Below are 25,835 nucleotides of genomic sequence, written 5' to 3' on the forward strand. Positions count from 1 at the left end.
TGACGGAAGACTCAGAGGTTGGCTTGTTTAACCTAACCAAAAGTTGGCTGAGCAGAACTACAGTTGCTCTCTATAAATACATCAGAGGGATAAATACCAGGGAGGGAGAGGAGTTATTTAAATTAAGCACCAGTGTGGACATAAGAACAAATGGCTATAAACTGGCCATCAACATGTTTAGGTTTGAAAATAGGCAAAGGTTTCTAACCATCAGAGGAGTGAAGTTCTGGAACAGATTTTCAAAGGGAGCAATGGAGGGGAAAAAACCTAACTGGCTTGCAGACTGAGCTTGATATGTTTATGGAGGAGATAGTATGATGGGACTGCCTACAATTGCATGTGGCCCATCAGCAACTACCAGTAGCAAAAATCCTCAGAGCCCTCCCCATCTAGTGTCTCTTCTCCAGCTGCTGAGTTACTGCACAGAATTCTTTCCCAGGTATCTGCCTGGTGGGTCTTGCCCACATGCTCACGGTCTAACTGATCAGCATATTTGGGGACAGGAAGGAATTTTCCCCAGAGTCAGACTGACAGAGACCCCAGGAGGTTTTTGCCTTCCTCTGCAGCAAGGGTCATGGGTCACTTGCAGGTTTAAACTAGTGTAAATGGTTAATCCTTGTAACTTGAATTCTTTAAACCATGATTTGAAGACTTCAATAACTCAGCCAGAGGTTAGGGGACTATTACACAACTGGGTAGGCATCAGAGAGGTAGCTGTGTTTAGTCTGTATCCACAAAAACAACAAGGAGTCCAGTGGCATCTTAAAGACTAGCAGATTTATTTAGGCATAAGCATTTGTGGGTAAAAAACCCACTTCTTCAGATGTATGGAGTGAAAATTACAGATGCAGGCATAAATATACTGATACGTGAAGAGAAGAGAGTTACCTTTCCAGTGGAGAACCAATGCTGACAGGGCCAATTCAGTCAGGGTGGATGTGGTCCACCCCCAAGAGCTGATGAGGCAGTGTCAATATGAAGAGAGGGAAAATTGCTTTTGTGTGAGCCAGCCACTCCCAGTCCCTATTCAAGACCAAATTAATGGTGTTAAATTTGCAAATGAATTGTAGCTCTGCAGTTTCTCTTTACAGTCTGTGTTTGATGTTTTTTTATTGAAGTATGGCTACTTTTAAATCTATTACAGAATGTCCAGGGAGATTGAAGTGTTCTCTTACTGGCTTTTGTATGTTACCATTCCTGATGTAGAGACTATCCAGTTTGGCCAATGTACATGGAGAGGGGCATTTATGGCACATGATGGCATATATCATATTAGTAGATGTGCAGGTGAATGAGCCCCTGACGATGTTGTGGATCATGTTGGGTCCTCTGATGGTGTCGCTAGAGTGGGTATGGGGATAGAGTAGGCAACGGGGCTCATTACAGGGATTGGTTCCTGAGTTAGTGCTTCTGTAGTGTGGTGTGTAGTTGCTGGTGAGTATTTGCTTCAGGTTGGGGGGCTGTCTGTAAGCGAAGACTGCCTGCCTCCCAAGGTCTGTGAGAGTGAGGGATTGTTTTCCAGGATAGGTTGTAGGTTGTTCATGAAGTGCTGGAGAGGTTTTAGCTGCGGGCTGTATGTGATGGCCAGTGGCATTCTGTTGTTTTTCCTTGTTGGTCCTGTCCTGTAGTTGGTGACTTCTGGGTACCCCTCTTGCTCTGTCAATCTGTTTCCTCACTTCCCCAGGTGGGTATTGTAGTTTTAAGTGGGTAACTGAGGTTCTATGGTCTGCAATGTACAGGAGGTCAGACTAGATGATCATGGTGGTCCCTTCTGACCTTAGTCTTAATGTAGTCTCTATATGCTCCCTTTTTTGTTTCTCATGATTTGTGCAGTAATCTCTCTGTTTTGTGTACTGTTAGTAAATGCTATAAATAGAATTTTCTTCAAAAAGTCATATTAATGGGAATATCGTCCAAATCACCTTCTTGTAGCACGTTACCCAAGAAGGAATCTGTGTAGTATAATAGGACCTGCTCTGCCTTACTTCAGCTATGCAGACAGGAGAGTGTTTGTTTGACTTTAGCATTTTGAAACCATTGTCTCATCTCATGGACCCAAGGAGATTGAACACCAGGAGTGCAAAATGATGTGTCCCATACAATGGAACATAAGTATTAGCACACAAACACAAAACCTTTAAAGATTAGATGTGTTTAAAAGATCTGCTGTATTCAATCAGAAGTTATTGGGCTAGATGTAGGAATCCTTGGATGAAATTCTGTAACGTGTTATGCAGCAGGTCAGAGTAAATGACCAATAATGGTCATGGTCCCTTTTCACCTTAAAATGTGTTAATCTTTTTTAATAGGAAGCACTGTATAGTTGGTTTTGTTTTTGTTTGTAATCATCAGCACTTTGCCAAAGAGAATTGGTCTGCTTGGGGCAGTTTTAAAATAGCATTTTAAAATAGGCTAAAGGTGTGTTAGATAGCTTTTCTGAAGTGAAGCAATGCATGTTAGTTGTCAGATTTTGAAGACGTTTGTCAGTAATGGTGGGAAATATCAATGATAAACATGGTTCTGTTTAGGACCAGGGAAATCTATGAAGTCTGTAAATTATTTTTCTCTGATGCCAAACCAGTTGAGAAGCAACAAAATCTGACAAAAGGCCAGAGTACGGAGGAATGATTGTGGTTTGCATCTATTATTAGGGCTTATTTTGCACCTGAGGAAAATTCAGCATTTAAATTGAGTTTGCTTTCAAATTCAGATTGTTAATTAAGCAAGTATTTTGGAAAAGAATGTAATGCATAGGCCAAATGATTGATGCCTGTGCTGCAAGAAGCAGAAGACTTGTTCCTTTATAAAATGCTCTAGAAAATATTTGGTTTTCTTTTGTCCATGATACTGCTTGATATAAGTAAAGGTATAAGCAGTTACCTGTGTCACATCTCAGCTTACCTTGATTTTATGTCTTTCCAGCAGATTGCCAAATTGAGGCAGCAGCTCCAACGCAGCAAACAAAGCAGTCGTCATAGTAAAGAAAAAGAACGTCAGTCACCGCTCCATGGAAACCATATAGCAATCAGTCAGACTCAGGTAAGCAGTTCACTGCTAGTATGAACAACCTTTTTTTTATTTTATTTTAAACAGAATTAAGTGATATAGCCTTCTGTTTCTTTCAGTTTCGCCTTTGATTCCCTCCCTGTGTTTTAAGTGATGTTGAAATGCGTAACACAGATTGATGTCATGGGTGCTACTGGGATTTTATCCCAAAGTCACAATCATATAATAAAAAAGAGAACTGTGCCAAGAAAGCAACTTATGCCTCCTGTAAATGTTGAAAGATACCCTTTAAAAACTCTTCTTAAAAATACTCCTGCAGTCAGACATAGCATCAGCAAAAGGCTTCAGTGGGTGAGCTGAGACTACTTGTTATCTCCTTATGTCCATCTGACCACTGCCAGTTAATATCTTGGGAACACTGGCAGTCTCTCACCTCCAAGGAATGCCATTTCCATCAGTGCAGCAGCTGGGTTCTGGGAGAGCAAGCTGGTCTTACCTACCTTTTGTTCTTTGCTCCATTGGATCACTGTCACTGAGATGTTTGGGATCTCTGGGTCCAGAGGCAGTCTACTTCCACATACCTCCATACTTTGAGGATGTTAAAAGATCCCCAGAAGCTTACTCATCGCCATGGCCTGCTGCAGCATTAGCAAGGACGCATCTTTACAGCAACAGAGAAGGTTAAGGGTGACTTGGTCGCAACTAGTAAGTAGCTATATGTGGAACAAAATTTGATAAGAGGGTTTTCAATCTCGCAAATGAAGGTGTAACAAGATTCAGTGACTGGAAGTTGAAGCTAGACAAATTCAGACTGGGAAATAAGGCAGAGGGTTTTTTTTAACAGTATGGATAATTAACCATTGGAACAACTTACCAAGAGTTGTGGTGGATTCTCCATCACTGGCAATTTTTAAATTTAGATTGGATGTTTTTCGGCAAGTTGCACTCTAGTGCAAACAAGATTAATTCAAGGAAGTGCTGTAGCCTGTGTTATGCAGACGATCAGATTAGATCACAGTGGTTCCTTCTGGCCTTATAGTTAGAGTCCTGCATAAATCACAGTTTTTATTTTTAGAAAATTCACTACAGTGTAAATGGTAAAGTATTTGATTTCATGGAGATTGTAGGAAATGAATTTTACAACTAAATTTTAGTCAATTTGGAGGATGGAATGACCTTTTGAAGTAACACTAGTGAGTTTAAAAGATGGAATGAAACTGACTAGCATTACTTATAAGTTACCGACTACTAGCTGCATTTGTTCTCACCATTACTAAGTGCCCCTTTCCAATCCTCCTATCCTCTTGACCTTTGCTGCATGTCTTCTCCCCTCACACCCTTTGCTCTTCTATATTCCTTCCCCTTAGACAAGCATCTAAATTCTGCTCATCCCATAAAAAGTAAGTACAGGCAGTTTGTTTTTCAGTGTAAAAAATTTTCTTTTTTCTTTGTGTTAATCCCATCAAATGGGATCTGCTGTACAAGTCCTCTCCCTCCATAGTGCTATGCTCAGTGCCATATTCTCTATCATACCACATACTAACATGTCTTCCTTTATAACATCCCACCACTTCTTGCTCAACCTTTCTGTCTTTTTCCTTCTGTCTTGATCTGGTGGACTGTCTTACCACATAGTAGTTAGAACTGCGCTTTACATGACCAAAACATCTGAGCCTGTACTCCCTCATTTTATTTTCATTTATGAATGTTACATTGAGCATGTACCTGTCTGTTATATTATTTGTTGAATAGTATGAATGTCACATTGCTTTAACGTACCACATTCTTTATGTGGTTTTTCTTGCTTATCCCAGTCATCCATCTCAACATTTGCATTTTTGTGGAACAGATCATTTGTTCATGTTTCTTCTTTGTTATTCAATACTCTACACTATAAATTAAAACTGGACAAACTGCTGGTTATAGACTTTCCCCTTTAATCTTATTGGTATCTTCCTATCACATACTAAACCACTTATCTCTCTCCATTTGAGGTAGGCATTTATTATCCTAGCTCTAATTTTGTCCTTCATTTCCCCTGATTCAGGAACCCAGATACCTGAAACTGTGTTTTTGGTATTCTCTGCCCATTTAGTTTCAAGAATAATTTTTTAGTGTTCACATTATTAAAATTACATACTATGTACTGTTTTTCCTCTGCTTATTTTGAGCACATCTCTCCAACACATCTCTCCATTTATCAGGATTTATCAGTGTACATGCATCCAACAAAGTGGGTATTCACCCACGTAAGCTCATGCTCTAAAACGTCTGTTAGTCTATAAGGTGCCACAGGTTTCTTTGCTGCTTTTACAGATCCAGACTAACACGGCTATCCCTCTGATACTTAGTGTACAAAATAACCATTTTAAAAAAAAGTCAGTTGATAGTCAAGTTCTTGCTTGGACTAGAAATGTATTCATTTTTTGTCATCCCCTTTCTCCTTCCCACTGTTTGTGTCCTCACTTGTTATGGTATGTCCAGATTTAGATTGACAAGATGGATGAGCTAAAATACTTTATTGGACCAACTGCTGTTGATGAATGAGACAACCTTTTGAGCATACACAACTTTTTCTTCAGGTCTGGGTTCGGTGTAAACTCGAAAACTTGTCTTTCACAACAGAAATTGGTCCAATAAAAGATATCGCTTCACCTTCCTTGTCTCTCTAATACAGGGGTTCTCAAACTGGGGGTCAGGACCACTCAGGGGATCGCGAGGTTATTATGTGGGGAGTCGCCAGCTATCGACCTTTACACCAAACCCCACTTTGCCTCCAGCATTTATAATGGTATTAAATTAAAAAAGTGTTTTTAATTTATATGAGGGGGTCGCACTCAGAGGCTTGCTCTGTGAAAGGGGTCACCAGTACAAAAGTTTGAGAACCACTGCTCTAATATCCTGAATCCAACATGGCTTCAACATCACTGCAAACAAATTTAGGCTGGAAGCTCTTTCAGAACAGGGACTATTTCTTTCTTGTCTGTAAAATGTCCTACACAATTATAGTGTTGTATAAATAAATGTTTCTCTTTCCTTGTTCCTTAATACTTGTGAAATGTACATGGAATCAAGATCTTGGTTATTTAGTATATCTGTTCTTTAGAGTGTCTCAAGAAATCGTAAGTGTGAGTTTAATATGTCCTTTCCAAAGCCATCAATAGTGATGGCACAAACACGCATTATCGTGAAGAGCATAAAGCAAAAACTAACGAACTTCTAAACAGCATTTTCAATGCTAATATTCTTAGTGTTGCCAAAAGAAACTGGAGCTTGATGGGAAAGCGAACAAAAGAAATACAAGCATAATTCTTAATTAAAAAAAAAAAACAAAAAACAAACCAAACATAATCTCAAATGTAACTTTAATCTTACAATTATAAATTAATGTTTCCGTAGCCATACTAACTCTTCCATCTTGTCTTCATGAATTGCAAGTCTTCTGTGAGATATGTAGTAATAAAGTGCTATAAGAGCATAGAAAAGGGTGCAGTAAAAGCATAAAACAATACACAGTTGTCATGGCACAATTCCCCACTCTGAACCTTAGCGTCCACAAGATGGAGTACCAGCATGAATTCCTCTAAGCTCAATTACCAGCTTAGTACTTGTAGTGCTGCCACCAACCAGGAATTCCAGTGCCTGGTACACTCTGGTCCCCCCAAAACCTTGCCCGGGGACCCCCAAGACCCAGTCCCTCTGGATCTTAATACAAGGAAAGTAAACCCTTTCCCTCACTGTTGCCTCTCCCAGGCTTCCCCTCCTTGGGTTACCCTGGAAGATCACTGTGATTCAAACTCCTTGAATCTTAAAACAGAGAGGACAATGCACCTTCCCCCCTCCTTCTCTCTTCCCCTCCCAGATTCTCCCTGAGAGACAGTAATCCTGGCACAGAGAGAAATCAGTCTCTCTCTCCCTCTTCCCTCCTTTCTCCCCACCAATTCCCTGGTGAATCCAGACCCAGTCCCCTGGGGTCTCACCAGAATAAAAAAACAATTAGGTTCTTAAACAAGAAAAGCTTTTAATTAAAGAAAGAAAAAACAGTAAAAATTATCTTTGTAAATTTAAAAAAAAATGGAATAGGTACAGGGTCTTTCAGCTATAGACACTGGTAACACCCTGCCAGCCTAAGTATACAAGTATAAATTAAAATCTTTTCAGCCAAATACACATTTGAACTCCTTCCAGCCAAATACACATTTGCAAATAAAGAAAACAACCATAAGCCTAACTCGCTTTATCTACCTAGTACTCACTAGTCTGAACTTATAAGAGCCTCTATTGGAGAGATTGGAGAGAAACCTGGTTGCACGTCTGATCCCTCCGAGCCCCCAGAGTGAACAACCAAAACTAACAGCACAGCACAAAAACTTCCCTCCCTCAAGATTTGAAAGTATCCTGTCCTCTGATTGGTCCTCTGGTCAGGTGACAGCCAGGCTCACTGTTCTTGTTAACCCTTTCCAGGCAAAGAGATATGAAGCACTTCTGTTCTATTAACTCTTACTTATCTGTTTATGACAACAGTGCAATTTAGTCTGAACTGTAGAAGTATAAATAGTTTTGTTCCTGTTCATTATGTTATTTGCTCAACACTGTGAATGTCACATTGCTCAGTATTCACTGATCACATAATGAAAGAACCTAATGTTATGGTAACATTAATTTCCAGCCTTTAATTCACTTGTTTAAATCAAGAAGTTTAATATGGTTTTGAGGAAAGGCATACCTGTATTTATTTAAATGCCTGATCTTCAAATGACTAAGTGGATTCTCCTCTGATTTTTGAGGTAAAAGCAATATCTGGAACAAACATGGGACAAGGGTGTAGTTCTGAAAATAAAGGTTTAGAATGAAAGTTTCATTTTACCTTTACCATAAACCAGTCAAAAAAGGGGGGGAAAAACCCCTGCATAAAGAGATGGTTAATGTTCCATGGCTAGGCACTCAAATGTCAGGAAATGCCAGTTAAACATGAGCATACATTTGGGCCAGTATACAAAATAAACCAGCAGCATTTCTAGAGTAAGCATATACATGATATGGGGAAATTACAAAGAAGTGGTCTGACTGGATTTGTTTTTTTTCTTTACATTTTTCTTTTTACTACTTCTACCTATTTGAAGGCTTTATGTTTGTCAGAGGTTTTTCTCCCTTTGCATTCTGCATGCCACACCTTTGCATTCCCTAGAAATTATACAAGCCAAGTATTAAAAAGCACTGCAGTAAAATATTTCGTATAAAATTCTGTTCACTTTACAAGAAAAAATAGTGAATGACATTAAATGTATGTGAGCTTTAATTTCTGTCTTTCTAGTTTCTCAATGGTAAGTACATTTTTTAATATTCAGTTCACAAATTAAAGATGAAAATGAGCTTCTCTAGCTTTTAAAATGAGTGCATGATTCTTTAATTCTCTGTCTATAGATTTTTTAAAATATGATATGACCTCACTAATACTGACCCAATGTTTCATCTCCCCAAACTCTCCAGTTTTAAAGCCTATATAATATTTTATCTCGTTGACCTTGTAGGCTTCTATCTCAAGATCAGTCCCTATGCCACTGTCAAATATTTCAGTGCCAAAATCAACTGTTTCACGTGTGCCGTGCAATGTAGAAGGAATAAGCCCTGAATTAGAAAAAGTATTCATTAAAGAAACCAGTGGAAAAGAAGAAGTATCCAAGGTAAAGTTTAAGTTTTTGGGGTGTTTTTACATTTTTTACGGTCAGAATTTAGTAACATGTTGTGAGAACCTTCAAAATGACTGAAACAACATAGCTTTATATCTAGGATTGGCTTGAAAATTTTCCGTTAACTTTTTCTATGGAAAAATTGAGGCTTTGGCTAAATAGTTTTTTTTGTGAAAAATATCTGCTTTCCACAGAACACTTCAGTTTCATCAAAACCTCACATATTTCACCTAAAACCTAAATATTTCCATTTCATGCGGCAAAACTTAGTACGGTAATAGCTTGTGTTATCTGGCACTTTACCAACCTGAAAACTCTAGAAACTGGCATTTCAGGGCGCCAGATCCGGGCGGCATCACCTTGGGTGGTTCCCTGAAAGCGGTGACATGTCCCTGCTGCTCCTAAGCAGAGGAACAGCCACAGGAGCTCCATGCGCTGACCCTGCCCCACTCCAAGCACTGGCCCCGCAGCTCCCATTGGCTGGGGACTGCGCCTGTGGGCAGAGGCAGCACCCAGAGCCACCTGGCTGCGTCTCCGCTTAGGAGCAGTAGGGACATGTCACCGCTTGCAGGGAAGCGCCCGAGGTGACTGCTACCTGGATCCGGCACCATGAAACCCCTCCCACAACCCCACCTCCTGCCCCGAGCCCCCTACTGCCCCCAAACTCCCTCCCAGAGCCTGCACCCCTTCCTGAGCCCCCTCCCACCGCAAACTCCCTCCCTCTTAGTTAACTGGAATTTTTGACTTACTGGCAACTCTCATTCCCCCAATGTGCCAGATAACAAAGCTTTTACTGTATCTGCTTTTACAAAAGGTCATACAGTGGCTTTATGTACATGAGTTTTGAGGTGCCAAAACTTGGTATTTATGGTCCTTCATTGTGGTGATAAACACAAAAAGTAGTAAAGTAATCCTACCTTCTCCAGAGGCTTATTCAAGGCTGTTCATATATTTTGCATTAAATCTGGTCTTCCAAATGGTCTTGCATTTTCTATTTAGAAGTGGCCAATATTTTGACAATATTAAAAAAAAAATACCAAAAATAATACACATATTGTCTTTGTGTTATCTCCTAGAGTGTATATTACTGTGCCACTGCTGCTGGTTAGAGTTGTGATCTGTTAAAGTCAGAGGTCATTATCAATTTGTCTGATAAATACATTATTCTTGGACTCTAACATATTCTTATTGTACATGTTGGGCTTTAAGCTGTAAGTTGCTTGAATGCTCTGCCTCTGATCCAGCGAAGCAGTTAAGCACATAAATGTTTGCTGGATTGGGGCCAGAGAACTTAGCAGTGACCCTATCTTCCAAAGGCCTTGCCGGATCTAGGGTTTTTTTGTGTTCTAAGAATCATAAGTTGGAAATATGATCTTAAGTCTAGTACAGCCTTTTGCCAGTGGAGATTTGTTTAGTATTGCACAAGACACTTCCTTGTGCTTTGTAAAGTCTAATTTAAAATGTTCGAAGAGAAGGAACCTCCATCACTTTCATGCATATATTATTCCACAGCTTAATAAATCTCACTGTTGGGAAGTTTTTACTAATATAAATACTTAAAATGAAGAGAAAAATATAAATTATCCTATTTCTTCTCATTTTATCTCTTTATATTAACTTAAATAACTCTTCTCCCTCTTCATTTATGAACTTCAAAGTAATAATTTAAAATAATAGCCTTTACTGCCTTTGGGAGAAGTTGGTCTACTGGCTTATTTTGCTACTATAAGAAACTAGGTGGACAAATATTTCTAGAATATGCACTGTCCAATATAGTTATCTAGTCAAGTAATGCATATTTAACTCTTAATATTTGCTTGTATGTCAAGCCCTCCATATCCCTGATACATTTTGTTGCTGTACTGTGAACCTCTTCCAATTTCAATGTCTTTTTCTTGTAATGAAAGTACTAAAACTGAACAGAATATTGTAAGTGCAGTTGCACCAGAGCCATACTGAGGGTGATTATTATTTTCTTGCTCCACTGCCTCTATATTTGCTGCTCAGAATTGCATTGTTCCTTTGGTCTGCAATAATGCATTGCAATTTCATCGTGGTTTTTCATTATCATTCCTAAGTTTATATGAGCATTACTGCTTTCAAGAATTCTCTCTCCTGTTGAATAACTATATTTTGGTTTATTTTTCCTTAAATGTTATAAAATGCATTTTATTTTTTGCTGTTTCTGATTTTTTTTATATATCCTCTTATATTTTGTCATTTTTCCCATCTCTTCCCAATTTATCTGTGAATTTTGTCAACGAGCTCTTTATTCTGTTTTTTTTTTTTTTTAGATCAATAAACTTTAAATAAGACTGGATACAATGTAGGACCAAATTTAAGCCCTAGGGTACATGGGTGCAGCTCCATTGACTTCAGCTGAATTACCCTTACATCAGAGCTGAAATTTAATCCGCAGATTCAGTTGGTAATCTATTAAACTTCTTCCCCAATTTGATACTTATCATTATATTCTGTTTACAGTCTTTCAGAAAGCCTTTTCTATCCACATAAATCTTCACATGAATCAGTTTGAATTAATTAAGACTTGTGTTTGTGGAACACGCTTTATACTAGCACACAAATAAATTGTTTCCTGCTTTCCTTGTGCTAACTTAATTTTGTAAGCATATTTTTTTAAATGAATATTTACATTAGTTTGCAAGATATATTCCGTTTCACCCCATGCTGCTTATTGCTTTTGAGTCTCTAGAACAGGGCTCGGCAAGCACCCTGGCGGGCCGAGCCAGTTTGTTTACCTGCCGCATCAACAGGTTTGGCCAACCACGGCTCCCACTGGCCTTTTTCTCTTGTTAAAAACAGTTAAATATTAGCCATTTCTGAGTCCTTGTTAATATTATCCTATCCTTATTTATTAATGGACTTAATTTCTTTCTACTTCTGCTTCCTTTCTTAATGCACATATGAAAGCCCTCTATATTCTTCTTAGCTGCTGTTGGTTCTCCTCCCCTGCCCCCTTTTGGCTAGCACTAACCCATTCTCCTTTTTGCTGTCTGTTTTGCCAGGAAGCCTTAGCTGTATTCAGAATGCTGCCCCTGGAATTGTGCTACCCAAAGCAAGTGCTTGCTTTGCCTAGAGCCGGTCCTGCTTCCTGAAGCCATGTGTATGGATTTGGAGGCTGGATTTTGTCATCGTAGTCTGCAGTAGATATACAATATAATGTGTTTGTGGTGGCTGGAGTGGAGTATTGAATTTATTTAGATGGAAAACATGATCAACCTCTCATGTTTGATGTATGGAAAATCATGGGTGTCCAGTTACAGGGCATTTTTCTACTTGTTCAACCAATAGACAAATGCCCAGCAGCTGGACATTGTTTTTCTGTACATTACATATAAATGAACATATCTGATCTGAAACCTTTATATGAAAGTTTTTAAAATTAGAACATTTTAGCTGTATAAAGATGTGACACTATTTGTTTAAAAAAAAAAAAAGCCATCCTAGAAAAGATGGACTTTTAAATGTTCACTTTACCCATGTATTTTGTTTAAATTTCTAATACTTGTGTAACAAGAGAGTAAACTATTTTGTGTGTGTCCTTCTGTCCAAGGAGTCAATCTTGTATTAAGATATGACTGTTTGCTAAACTCCATAAGTGTGAAAGATCCTTGCAGTATCCCTATATCTCCTGTTTGAATATTCACTGGGTTTCATTTATTCTTATTCCAAGGGACTCTTGGAATGCATTGTAGATTTTTGCTTTCACTGGTCTTAACTATGTCTGCTTCTACTACAGTGTTGCTCAGGTTCACTGCTATTATAAGGGCAAAGGCAATTTGTATCTTACCTCTGCCTTCTTTATGTTCCAGCCGGGATGGTGGTTTTAAATAGAAAACGTTCTAACTTTGAGAAAGGAATATTTATTTCCTAAACAGCTATAAGATATGTGGAAATTAGATCTCTTGTGCCTATTATGTGTATACTGCATCTCAATAACGTTACCAGTGGTCAGATTGTAAGTGGCTTCTTTCTTAAAGAATTAAGACTGCCACTGAGTGTAGTTTATTGGTGAATTTTAATAGAGTACCTTGAGAAGGGTATGCTGCTGTCAGATTGGCCATGTCTTTATCTCTGCTTAAGGGACTTTTTACAAGAAAGAGAGGGAGACAAATAGCTGTCATTGTCTGGGTTCAGTTAGCATTCTGTCAGTATGCAAAAGACTAACACACATGACTTGATTCTCTTACCAAAAACACTCTCAATACAAAAATGTTCATGTAATTTTCCATGAATTTATCATTATAAGAAGTAAAAGCAGCTGTTGTGAATTATTTCATTTCTTCAGTTTAAAATTGTGAAGACCTCAATTTTTAACATACTCCATAAACTATAGGTATGGCTCATGGAAAGTAATTTTGAAACACTGATATAAGTTGTTAAAAGCTGTTCAGGCTATTTAAAATATTTTGATTTTTATTTGCTGGAATTTAAAAACTTTGCACAAAAAGCAACATTAAAGTGAAAGTTTACAGTTTAGTATTTTTACAGGGTTTTTAAAATTGCATTCCTCAGTACAGTAAAGAGGCTTGGATTTTATATGAAGGGGAAGTAGAATTCTGCAGAAAAAAAGTAGTCTCTGAAATATCTGTGGGCATTTTCTAAGTAGTGAACACCATTTAAGGTACATAGAATAGTGTCTGTCTAAGAATGAAAACTTTTATTTTCCATAATCTTAGCTTCATAGCAAGGTGAAATATTTTGTATGTGATATACTTCCTGACTGCACAGTGGCATTTTTGCCCCTCAAAATTGAAGTATTTAAAACTACTGACTTATTAAGATATTCCTGTTTGAGGTACGATTTTTTTTTCCTTTTTTACATACTTGTTAATCTTCTTTATAGTGAAATCTAATTCCTGATTAGTGATTAATGTTCATCTTCAGAGGAGTAAGATAAAATGATATTTTCTCGATAATTCAGAGAACATTTGATTGTGGTTGCTAAATGAAGCATCTACATTTGATCTGTTAACGATCATTATAAGGAAAATGTGTTCTGATTGGGCCCTGAAGGTGTTCATTTCTTATGTTCAGACATTATGTCGTGACATGCTGTGTTGGACATTTACCAAGCACTTACTGTTGGTGAAAGTTTAACCATTTATGTTTGCAGCTTTCTTTTTTCCATTCACAATGGCATGTGAAAAGAAGAGTGAAATTTAAGCTAGGTAGTCATAACATTTTTACCCATGTTATCAGTAGCTTTATGAAGTTTTTACTGTGAAATATTTAGTCTATATGATATTACATACAAAAAACACATTGAAAGAACATTATTAAAGTTATAAAGTGAAGGCACTCAGAAGTTAGGAAATGGCAGAATTAATGCTGTCTGTGCCACAGAGCTCCTATGTGGTGCTAAGCAAGCCATTTGTTCAAAGTAAAAGTCCTCTAGAATTTTTCAACAGGGGCAAAATAATGCATTTTCCCCTAGCCTCACTCTCAGAAATGGCTGAACCATTTTGACTAAAATAAAATTTTTTTTAAAAAAAATCTCTTTCCTAGTCCTCACTTAAATGAGACTAAAATTGATGTGTGTGTTTTACTGGTTTTATTTGTTCCCCCTTTCCTGTTTTTAAGTGCAATATAATTCAGATTTGTAGAGCCCTGCGTGGATACACAAATGTGTATCCGCATTTGATCCACAGTCCACAAAAATTATCTGTGAATTTGGAGGGCTCTACACTGTGTGTCGGGCTGAGGCTCCAAGGCAGTTGTCCTGCCAGAGCCCGGTCAGAGAGAGCCACGTGAGCAGCTGTGGGAAGCCTGCACAGAGTCGTGGACCCTCCACCTGCCCTTGGCCAGGTGGGGAGCCTGGGGGACGGGGACATGGCTGGGGACTCCTCTCAGTCCCTCCTCCTGCTCCGTGGGCAGGTGGAGGGTCTGCCACAGCACCCCAACTGGGCTCCAGGCTGGCCTGGGAGGGAGAGACCTGTGGAGCTGCCTGGGGGCTGCTTAGGCCCCCCACCCAGGGCAGATGGAGGGTCCGCCGCGGCTCCCCACAGCTGCCCTCCCTGCTCTTACTGTGGCCAGGCTGTGGCTCTGAGCTGTCTCCCTCCTCAGCCAGAGCTGTGCTAGCAGCTGTGAGATTCCACAGTGGACCCTCCACCTACCCTGGGTAAGGGGCCTGAGCAGCCCCCTGCCAAAGCGGTTAACCACAGGTTTGCAGGGTTCTACAGATTTGACTGGAGATGTTGAAAGAACATGATCTCAAAGACAAAACTATATACCCAGGGGGGAAGAATAGCAAATGGGAGAGTACACCAATCTGGTTTGTCATTGTCACCAAAAGGGGAGTGAGTGGAAGGGGCTTAAACAGTGGACCAGAGAATGGTAAGCCACAGTTAAAAAAGTGTTTGTTTTTTTTTTAAACTAAGCATGTAACATACTATTATATTTTCATCTTTCATTGTGCTCTCTCACCAAAACTAGTTACACCAAAGCATAAAATCTTATCCGTCGGAGATCTTAAGGTGATTTTTTTTCCTTTTGTAAGAATAGTAACTTATTGGAAATAACTATACTAGTGTAATCTCTGTTTAACAAAATTGAGAAGTTAAGCAGTTATTATTTAACATTGTATTATTATTTATTTAGGCAGAATAAATCTTAGCACACTAAGGGCTTGGCTACATTCGAAACTTCAAAGCGCTGCTGCGGGAGCGCTTTGAAGTGTGAGTGTTGTCGCAGCACCAGTGCTGGGAGAGAGCTCTCCCAGCGCTGCATGTAGTGCACCTCCCCATGGGGATTAGCTTACAGCGCTGGGAGCTGTGCTCCCAGCGCTGCGGCACTGTACACTGGTGCTTTACAGCACTGTATCTTGCAGCGCTCAGGGGGATTTTTTTTTCACACCCCTGAGTGAGAAAATTGCAGCGCTGTAAAGCGCCAGTGTAGCCAAGGCCTTAGATAAACTGAAATGCATCTAGTCCTGAAACTTGTATAAGAAATATAATTGCAGCTGCAGTTGTCCTGGAGCAAAAGAGTTAATGTGCATTTTATCATTCTTTCCTTTTTAAATAACATGCTTGGTTTAGAACAGTTCTTTGTAGTCAAGACCCGAGTCTTCTTGCAGGCTGAAGGCTTTTAGAATCTGCCTTTCCTGTGTAATATAAGCGTTGTTTCTGTTGCAGCCTTTGGATATTCCTGATGGTCGAAGAGCACCGTTGCCTGCTCATTATCGTAGCAGTAGCACGCGTAGCATTGATACACAGACTCCCTCTGTCCAAGAGCGCAGCAGCAGCTGCAGCAGCCATTCACCATGTGTCTCTCCCTTTTGCCCTCCGGAATCTCAGGATGGGAGTCCTTGCTCAACAGAAGATTTGCTATATGACCGTGATAAAGGTGAGAGTTGAACAGTCCATTTGAGCACGTGGGCACTGGGATAGCATGTGGTGTTCTGCATTTACTACTACCTTCATTTTACTCATTACATCAATTTTTTGTTATGTTTTGTTTGGTTGTTGTAGTGGGATTGCAGATGAGGATTCATCTTAAAATTGGTTTTGTTTGTGTACATGTGTTTTTTCCCCTCTTGTTTGTGAAATTTCACAAACATCTTCCATAAATATGTCAGAGGAGCACAGCAGAGTCATAAGTACATATGAAGGATATAGCAGGAAGAATGCAGAAAGCACAATGTATATGTTCAAAAAAGTGTTTCATAAAGGAGTATGTAGAATCTGCATTCATCTTATTGAGAGGGTTACTTGCTGATCAAAATGGTGAATCTGACTGTTTATGAACCTTGTTCAAAATATGATTTTGCATTTTTCTAACATTACATTTGTAACTAAACTGTTGCATCTCACTTGAAGTAGTTGGAACTCGCTGATGAAGAACTCGATTTGTATTTGGCTGCATTGCATAACCAAACAGAATTTCTGAATGACTTCTAGTTAAATTTTACATTAAAACCACTGTCAATATCTTTCACTTTTCTCTGTCGAGGTTGTAAATGGCAGTGGAACTTGGTAGGGTTCCAGTATTTGAAAGAGTTAACAGATAAATTATGTAGTACACAAAGATTTAAGTAGCAATACTGTACACTGTAGTATCATTAGCCTTCGTAGTAGTAGCAGCACACATGCTGGAGAGAAAATGTCTTGTGTGAATGGGGAATCCCAGCATTTATAAACTTAATTTCCAGTACCTACAGAGTGACAGAATAGTTGTTTAGTTTCAGTTAAATATCTAATTTTGTTTTGTGACTGGCCAGTTTCATTCATTGTTTTTTGTTCCCCGGGTTATGCTTTTAGTAGTTTGTCTTTTGTTTCCTGATCACTACTACTTCTACAGATGGGAATTTTGCTCATAATATGAGTTGGCTCACTAAACAGAAGATCTATTGCGTCTGTGGTACCATTGTTCTGTCAACTTAAAATATTTCTGTAAACCTGAGTGAAAATTGTAAAATGCCCCTATTTGACTGACCAAAGAGACTGACTGATTGTTTGATCAGGAATTTTAATTTAGAGGTAGCCTGTTCTTGATGCATTATTTCAATAGCTGTGAATTGTTTAGGAAAGTTTCCAAAGTATTGTAGTGTTACTCCTTTTCAGTCTATTCTTCTTCGAGTGATTGCTCATATGCCTTCCAGTTAGGTGTGTGTGCGCCGCGTGCACGCCCGTCGGAAGACTTTTTACCCTAGCAACACTTGGCGGGTCGGCTGGGTGCCCCCTGGAGTGGCGCCGCTATGGCACCGTATATATATCCCAGCTGACCCGGCCACCCTTCAGTTCCTTCTTACCGCCCGTGTCGGTCGTTGGAACAGTGGAGTACGGCTTAGCTGACCTCCACCTTCCCTAGCTACTCGTAGTTCTCGTTGTTATCGTGTACATAGTTATTGTTCTTATATAGATAGATAGATATAGATAAAGATAAACTCAGTTATAAGTTCTTACTTTAATAGTATAGTTAGTTAGTATTACTTAGTGGGGTTTGAGGAGTAGCCCCTTCCCCATGCCCGGTGCTGGAGCTCATTCAAACCGTGCTCAGCCTGTCACAGGCCGATGCCAACAGGAGACCCACACAACTCCTGTTTAAAGTGCCTTGGGGAGTCACACTTAACAGCTAAATGCCCTATTTGCAAAGCTTTCAAGCCGTGCACTAAAAAGGAGCGGGACATCAAACTAAAACAGCTCCTCATGGAGGCGGCCTTGACACTGCCACCTTCGGCACCGAGCGACGGTCAGTCGGTGAACAGAGGCACCCCTACGACACCGGATCGCACCGGTACGCCTAAGGACTCTCGGCACTGGCTGACAGCGGCACCGAAGTCGACTCTGCGTCAATCCCTGTCCCCAAGGTCGAAGAAGGCCAAGACGCCTGCTCCCTTGGCGCCAACTACGCCGCACCCAGAGAGCGCACCCAGTTCGGACCGCCAGACTCTGATACCTGCCGCGGCACCAACAAAATCGGCACCGTTGATTCTGGTCCCGCAAGGGCCGTCGAGTCCAGCGCCTCATAGCTCCCCGGCGCGTGCCGCGGTAGAGCTCGCCATGCCATCCACACCTGAGGCGTATTCGGCGGCGAGAGACTTAATCGCCTTGACGGACTCGGCACTGCCTCTACCCCCGGCACCGCCGGTGCGGGTAATCCAATCTTGGGGCAAGCCAACCCTGCCTAGACCACCGTCCATCGGCACAGCGGACCGGCACCGCTCAAGATCGTGGTCCTGTAGACTCTCCAGGTCGAGACAACGCTCCCGCTCTCAACACCGCTTGCAGTCCCGGCACTGTTCCCCTACACGGCACCGGTCGGACTCGCGGCACCTGTCAGACTCCTGCTCTCCGCCACACTATTCATGGCACCGCTTCAGCTCTCGGCATCTATCCAGGCACCGTACCTCTCGGAGACGTTCACAGCGCAGAGACTCGAGATCTCGGTTGACCTCCCAGCACCGGTCTGGTCGCAGGTCCCGATCTCGATCCCGTTACCACTATGCATACCGGCACCAGTCCCTGTTAAAGAAGGGAGCGAGGTCCGTCGGAACTTCAGCCCAAGGTTTCTCTGCTCCTCCATGGCTGTCCAGGCAGTCATCTGTGTCCTCCCACACGGACAGTTACTACGACCAGGAGCGAGATACGGAGGTGCCTACCGGAGTCTTCCAGGAGGTCTGGTCTCAGGACCCGGGACTTCACCAGTGGTCCTTTTGGACACTCTGGGCGTACCATCAGGCCCAGGATGCCCCATTGCTCCAGACCCGCTCCACCTCCTCAGAGCATCGAGCCCTAGAGGCCACCATTAGCTGTCCCCCTCCAGCTGGGACAGAGGAGCTGATATCCCATCCACCAGGTTCCCTGGTACTGCTGGAGCAGGAACCGACCCAGGAGCAGGAGGCCATCCAGGGCCCCCTCATTCCTGGTCTATCGTCCTCTTCCTCCCCAGACGAGGTGGTGGCAGGGACCTCATCATCAGGGCGCCTGCTGATAGACCTCAGAGCCCATCAGGACCTACTTAGGAGAGTGGCGCTCAACATCAGTCTTCCCGTAGAGGAAGTCCCGGAGGTCGAGGACCCAGTTGTCAGCATCCTGTCGGCAGATACCTCCACTAGGGTGGCTTTGCCTTTCATCAAAACCATCCAGGCCACCTGCTGACACCAGTCCCCAGCCTCCATTCCCCCTACGGCAAAGGGAGTTGAGAGAAAATACATGGTGTCCTCTAGGGGGTACGAGTATCTATATGTTCACTTCCTCCCTCCTCATTAGTTGTCCAGTCGGTCAACGAGAGAGAACGCCACAGCCAACAGGCGCCAGCCCCCAAATCAAAGGAGGCTAGGCGGATGGACCTACTGGGCCGCAAGGTGTATTCGGCAGGTGCCTTGCAGCTCAGGGTAGCCAACCAGTAGGCTCTCCTGAGCCGTTACAGCTACAACACCTGGACAGAGGTGGGTAGATTCACAGATCTTCTACCACCGGACTCTCGCCAGGAATTTGCCGCATTCCTTGAAGAAGGGAAGAAGGTGGCTAGAACCTCCCTCCAGGCTTCTCTCGATGCGGCCGACTTGGCAGCCAGAACTCTGGCCTCAGGTGTCACCATGAGGCGTATCTCATGGCTACAAGTCTCCAACCTGCCACCTGAGCTCCAATACACCATCCAAGACTTACCCTTTGATGGCAAGGGCCTGTTCTCTGAAAAGACGGACCCCAAGTTGCAGAGTTTAAAGGACAACAGGGTCATCATGCGCTCGTTGGGCATGCATACACCTGTGACCCAATGCAGACCCTTCTGGCCCCAACCTCACCGGCCTTACTTTGTGCCCCGGCACAGACAAGACTTCAGCAGAAGGCACGGGAGAGGTGGCCATAGGTGCCAGTCCGGACCTCAGGGGGGTCAGATCAACAACCCCACAAAAGCATCTCCAGTTCCTAAGTCTACCTTTTTGAAGGTACACACGAGGACGGCATACCAGTTTCAGGACAGGATCTTTCTCTTCTCTTTTCCAACCGCCTCTCCTACTTCCTCCCAACTGACCTCAGACATCTGGGTCTTACGGACGGTGAAACAAGGATACCGTCTCCAATTTGTTTCATCCCCACCTTCCCACCCCCCAACGTAGTCCCTCTTCAGGGACCCCTCTCACGAGCAAGTCCTCTTACAAGAGGTGCAGTCTCTCCTCGCCGCAGGAGCGATTAAGGAGGTACCACCAGACGAGAGGGGAAAAGGGTTTTACTCCCGCTACTTTCTAATCCTCAAGTCCAAGGGAGGCCTCAAGCCCATCCTAGAACTGCGAGGCCTCAACAAGTTTATGGTCAAGTTGAAGTTCCGCATGGTCTCCCTGGGGACTATTATCCCGTCCTTGGATCCTGGAAACTGGTCTGCCGCCCTTGATATGAAGGACGCGTACTTCCATATAACCATCTTCCCTCCACACAGGAGGTATCTTCACTTTGTAGCCAGTCACCGGTACTTCCAATTCACGGTCCTCCCCTTCGGCCTCTCTACAGCCCCGAGGGTATTTACGAAGTGCACTGCCATCGTCGCTGCCCACCTCCGCCAGCGGCAGATCCATGTATTCCCGTATCTGGACGACTGGCTCGTCAAGGGAACCTCCCAGACTCAGGTCAGTCAGCACGTGAACATAATCACGGACCTATTCTCTCGTTTGGGGCTGCTCCTCAATGCCGAAAAGTCCACACTGGTTCCCACACAAAGGCTGGACTTCATAGGGGCAACCCTGGACTCCACTCGAGGCAGAGCCTACCTACCTCAGCCATGCTTGAATGACGGCAATCATTCAAGGTCTGCAGAACTCCCCGGTCACCTCGGCGCACACGTGCCTCGGCCTACTAGGCCACATGGCCGCCTGCACTTATGTGACCAAATATGCCAGGCTCCGCCTCCGGCCCCTTCAAACATGGCTCAACTCGGTATGCCATCCGGGCAGGGACTCAATAGACACTCTGGTGACCGTTCCTCTGAGCACCTTACGCTCCCTCGACTGGTGGCTGACTCCCTCCCTGGTGTGTGCAGGGCTACCGTTTCATCCACCACGGCCCTCGCTGTCCCTAACGACAGATGCGTCATCTCTTGGTTGGGGGGCTCACCTCAGTCACCTTCGCGCCCAGGGCCTTTGGACATCACAGGAGCTGTCGCTCCACATAAACGTCCGGGAGCTGAGAGCAGTCTGCCTCGCATGCCAGATGTTTCAGCAACGCCTTCATGGCCATTGTGTCTCAGTGTTCACAGACAACACAACGGCCATGTATTATATCAACAAACAGGGAGGGACTCGCTCTTCTCCCCTGTGTCAAGAGGCCATTCGACTCTGGGACTTCTGTATAGCCCATTCGATAGGCCTGGTAGCATCCTTTCTCCCAGGGGTTCGGAACACTCTAGCGGGTCAGCCGAGCAGATCCTTCCTCTGTCACGAATGGTCGATAAGACCGGACGTTATTCATTCGGTCTTCCAGAGGTGGGGCTTTCCCCCATAGACCTGTTCGCCTCTCGCACGAACAGGACATGCCAAGCGTTCTGCTCCTTCCAGGGTCTTTCGCCGGGATCGATCACGGATGCATTTCTTCTGTCGTGGGAGCACCATCTGCTCTACACCTTTCCACCGTTCCCTCTGGTTCACAAGGTCCTAATAAAACTCCACAGGGACAGGGCGCATCTGATCCTGATCGCGCCTGCGTGGCCCAGACAACATTAGTACACAACACTGCTCAACCTGTCCCTGGACAGCCCGATTACCCTACCTCTCCTCCCAGACCTCATAACACAGGACCACGGCAGCCTTTGCCACCCAGACCTGCAGGCCCTTCACCTCACGGCATGACTCCTGCATGGCTAAACAGATCAGAGTTCTGCTGTTCCGCTCCGGTACAGCATGTTCTCCTAAGCAGCAGAAAGCCTTCCACTCAGTCTACGTACCTGGCCAAGTGGAAATGTTTCTCCTGCTGGTGTGCAACGCAGAATGTTACTCCTTCTGAGGTCTCGATCCCCGCTGTTTTAGACTACCTCTGGTCTCTTACGCAACAGGGCCTGGCGATATCTTCTCTGAGGGTGCACTTGGTGGCTATCTCTACATTCAATCCCGGAGAAAGTGGCCACTCCGTGTTTTCCCACCCCTTAGTTTCTAGATTTCTTAAGGGCCTGGAGCGCCTCTACCCCCCAGTACGCCGCCCTGCCCCCACCTGGGACCTCAACTTAGTCCTAAGCAAACTTATGCATCCGCCCTTTGATCCATTGGCGATTTGCTCACTCCTATACCTGTCGTGGAAGACAGTCTTCCTGGTGGCTGTTATATCGGCCAGCAGGGTCTCCGAACTCCGGGCACTCTACGATGGACCCACCGTACATTGTCTTCCACAAGGACAAGGTACAGTTGCGACCTCATCCGGCGTTCCTCCCTAAGGTAGTGTCAGATTTCCATATCAACCAGGACATCTTCCTCCCAGTCTTCTTTCCGAAGCCCCACTCTTCTCGACGGGAGCAACTGTTACACTCCTTAGATGTCCGTAGGGCACTCGCTTTTTATATCGAGCAGACAAAGCCCTTCCGGAAATCTCCCCAGCTGTTCATGGTAGTAGCGGAACGGATGAAAGGTCTACTCATTTCCTCCCAGAGGATCTCCTCTGGGTAACTGCATGCATACGCACGCACTATGACCTGGCTCATGTCCCCTCGGGCCATCTCACGGCACATTCTACCAGAGCTCAGGCTTCGTCAGCCGCCTTCCTGGCCCACGTGCCTATCCAGGAGATATGTCGCGCAGCGACCTGGTCATCAGTCCACGCCTTTGCTTCGCACTATGCTCTGGTCCAACAGTCTAGAGATGAGGCAGCCTTTGGCTCAGCAGTTCTACACACTGCCACGTCTCACTTCGACCCCTCTGCCTAGGTAAGGCTTGGGAATCATCTAACTGGAATGCATATGAGCAATCACTCGAAGAAGAAAAGACAGTTACTCACCTTTGTAACTGTTGTTCTTCGAGATGTGTTGCTCATATCCATTCCAAACCCACCCTCCTTCCCCACTGTCGGAGTAGCCGGCAAGAAGGCACTGAAGGGTGTGGCCGGGTCAGCTGGGATATATATATATGGTGTCATAGCGGCGCCACTCCAGGGGGCTCCCAGCCGACCCGCTGAGTGTTGCTAGGGTAAAAAGTCTTCCGACGGGCGTGCACACACCTAACTGGAATGGATATGAGCAACACATCTCAAAGAACAGTTAAAAAGGTGAATAACCGTCTTTTCTTGCTATAGATTTAAAATAAAAAGCAAAATTTATTTCAGTTAGATATAAGTAAGAATTATTAACTCAAGAAAATGTCAGTTTTAGAACAGTTTCCTATACAGCAGAAGCCTAAATTTAATATGTAAACATTGATTTTTATTGAGATAACTGACAAGTTTACAGTTAAATACATGCATAAATGTTTGTAGAATTTACTAAAAATGTCTAAATTGCCCTGATATGTATGTGTTTGGAAGAATCATCAAGTAGCCTAATAGCTTTGGCATCAGAACTGTGTCACAAGAGCCCACAAGACACCCAAAGTTGTCACAAAGAGCAACTTTGGGTGTCACTCCTGGGACATTTTCACAAATCTGATATGTGGATTTTGGGTAATAATGTTTGCCAATTGAATGGCTCAGTGGCTTCTGGGTGACTAATCAAAGTCTAAATGGGCTAAAGAGACAGACTCCATTTTGGTGGGAGGACAATGTGCGTCTGTGAAAGGGTCAGGCAATGGATTCCACAGAGATAATTTGTATAAGGTTTCTGAATGTCTTTAGTAAAAACTCATTTTCTTTTTGTAACTAAGATTTTGGAATTGATTCACTAGTGTGCTAAGTACAGTCCAATGCTGGATGGTGCAGTTAAGGTTTTACACTCTTCCCTGTGTATATTCTCTGCTTATTTTTTTTATTAATACACCTTTTAGTATTATGTAATCTGGATACAATAAGATTGTCTTTTTATGGGGAGTACTGACTGTTCTTGATCCTGCAGAATGTTACCTGTCTGTCTTTAATTCAGGAAGAAAGGAATTAATTATAGAACTGTTTATCATCTAGAAAAGATCAGACTGCATAAAAAGTCTTGGTATAATTCAGGAATTGGCCTGGCTCCAAAATCAGCAGAGACCGGGAGGACAAAAATAGATAACCCTTTTCACTAACGGGCAGTTTATCTGCAAGTTCTGTGTTGCTTTGTCCAGGTCAAATCACTAAATAGACTGCCACCAAAATTAGTCAACTCACAGGTAAGTTTGTTCAAATGTATTTCCTCAAAACACACACACTAAAAAGTGTGGGGGGGGGGGAGATTCAATTTATAGTTAGGAATGCACAAATCTAAACTTGACAACAAATGAAATGAGTATTCACATTCTAAAGGAAAATCTTTTATTTGTGTGGAAGTATATAATACAATATTTTTAAGAATGTGGGCTTTTAAGATATTTTTTTTAAAGTTATAAGTCTTGGATATCTCCTGGTTAGAAAATGAAGACTAGAACTGAAGTATTTTAATTTAAATTTGAATTGCTTATCACGTGGCAGGTCTTCTGTTTTTTGAAGAAGCTGACAGTTATTTGGACTTAGTTTTGCTACTGAGCTTCAAAAGGATCAGTGGCATTTGCTCTGTACATGGATCTTAGGACTGTCTGTAATAGTAGGTTTTTAGTGATTGTCAGCCTTAATGTTTATGCATATAGCATCGGCGACAAACATGCTAGTTTGTAAAGTTGTACAGTCAGTAATGTACCAGGCACACAGATATGACAAAATAGCTTTATTATTATTATTATTTTATTATTAAAATATTATGAGTATATATTAGTATTATGAAATACCCATTACCTCCAGCACCACCAAAAAAGTTCAGTCACAGCACAACCAAGGTCATGGTTATTTTTAGTAAATTTATAACCAGTTTCTGTAAACATAGTTTAGTAACTCTATGCATTGCTAATGAACAGCATTAATAGTTGGCGCTAGAAAAATGGATGCAGTGACTTTGACAATTTCAGATTCAAGAGTTCTTATGCGATATTAAAATTCAACTATCAGATGAACAACATACCGTATGGCTTTCTTTGCAGTCAGACATTTTAAGGCTTGAAAAGCTTTACTAGTACATGCTAACAAAATGTAGGTATTTTAAATCCCAGATGATGTATTCTGTTTCTTACGCGATTTTGGCCTCGTTTTCCCTTCTAGTTAAAAATCTCATTTTGATTTACTACTGAAAAATTATAATTAACAGCATTAAGCTGCTCCTGAATGTTTTTCTGAATAGAAAATGAAAGTTAATAGTTAATCAAGCCACCTGAGTATTAAGGGGTACCAGCCCGCTGTCCAGACACAGCACTGCTTTACATTTCTAAAGCATCTTTTCTTTCTTGTGTAATGCTGTGCTTTGGCCACAGGCCCTCATTTGCTGCTCTTTGAACCAGATTAGCTGTTTAGATTACATTTCTATAAGGAGCTACTTTAATCTAATGAATTTTTCAATAGAAAATGAAAGTCAGCTCTGGTGAGGGGAACCATAACAGTTTCTGCAATGGGAGAATGATTCTGAACAGCATCGGTCAGAGCATGTGAGGAGAAAATTTAATGGCCACTGTTTTAAAAATTGGTCAGCCTATAGTATGGTAAGAGGCATCTT

The 25,835-nt window shown here is 42.5% G+C and overlaps 1 protein-coding gene across 3 annotated transcripts in view; it reads left to right on the plus strand.

Annotated features, from left to right (window-relative positions):
* GLCCI1 (glucocorticoid induced 1) overlaps positions 1-25,835 on the plus strand; it is a 106,306-nt gene that overhangs the window by 73,684 nt on the left and 6,787 nt on the right. For 2 of the 3 annotated variants that reach the window (XM_030550651.1, XM_030550654.1), the window contains exons 4-6: positions 2,923-3,039; positions 8,538-8,690; positions 15,851-16,061. In XM_030550651.1, coding sequence (XP_030406511.1) covers positions 2,923-3,039; positions 8,538-8,690; positions 15,851-16,061 — 481 coding nt within the window. The remainder of the gene's footprint in view (positions 1-2,922; positions 3,040-8,537; positions 8,691-15,850; positions 16,062-25,835) is intronic. The other variant, XM_030550652.1, reaches the window with a different exon arrangement.

This window comes from Gopherus evgoodei, chromosome 2 (assembly GCF_007399415.2).
Source record: "Gopherus evgoodei ecotype Sinaloan lineage chromosome 2, rGopEvg1_v1.p, whole genome shotgun sequence".
In the NCBI taxonomy this organism is placed as follows: Eukaryota; Metazoa; Chordata; order Testudines; family Testudinidae; genus Gopherus; species Gopherus evgoodei.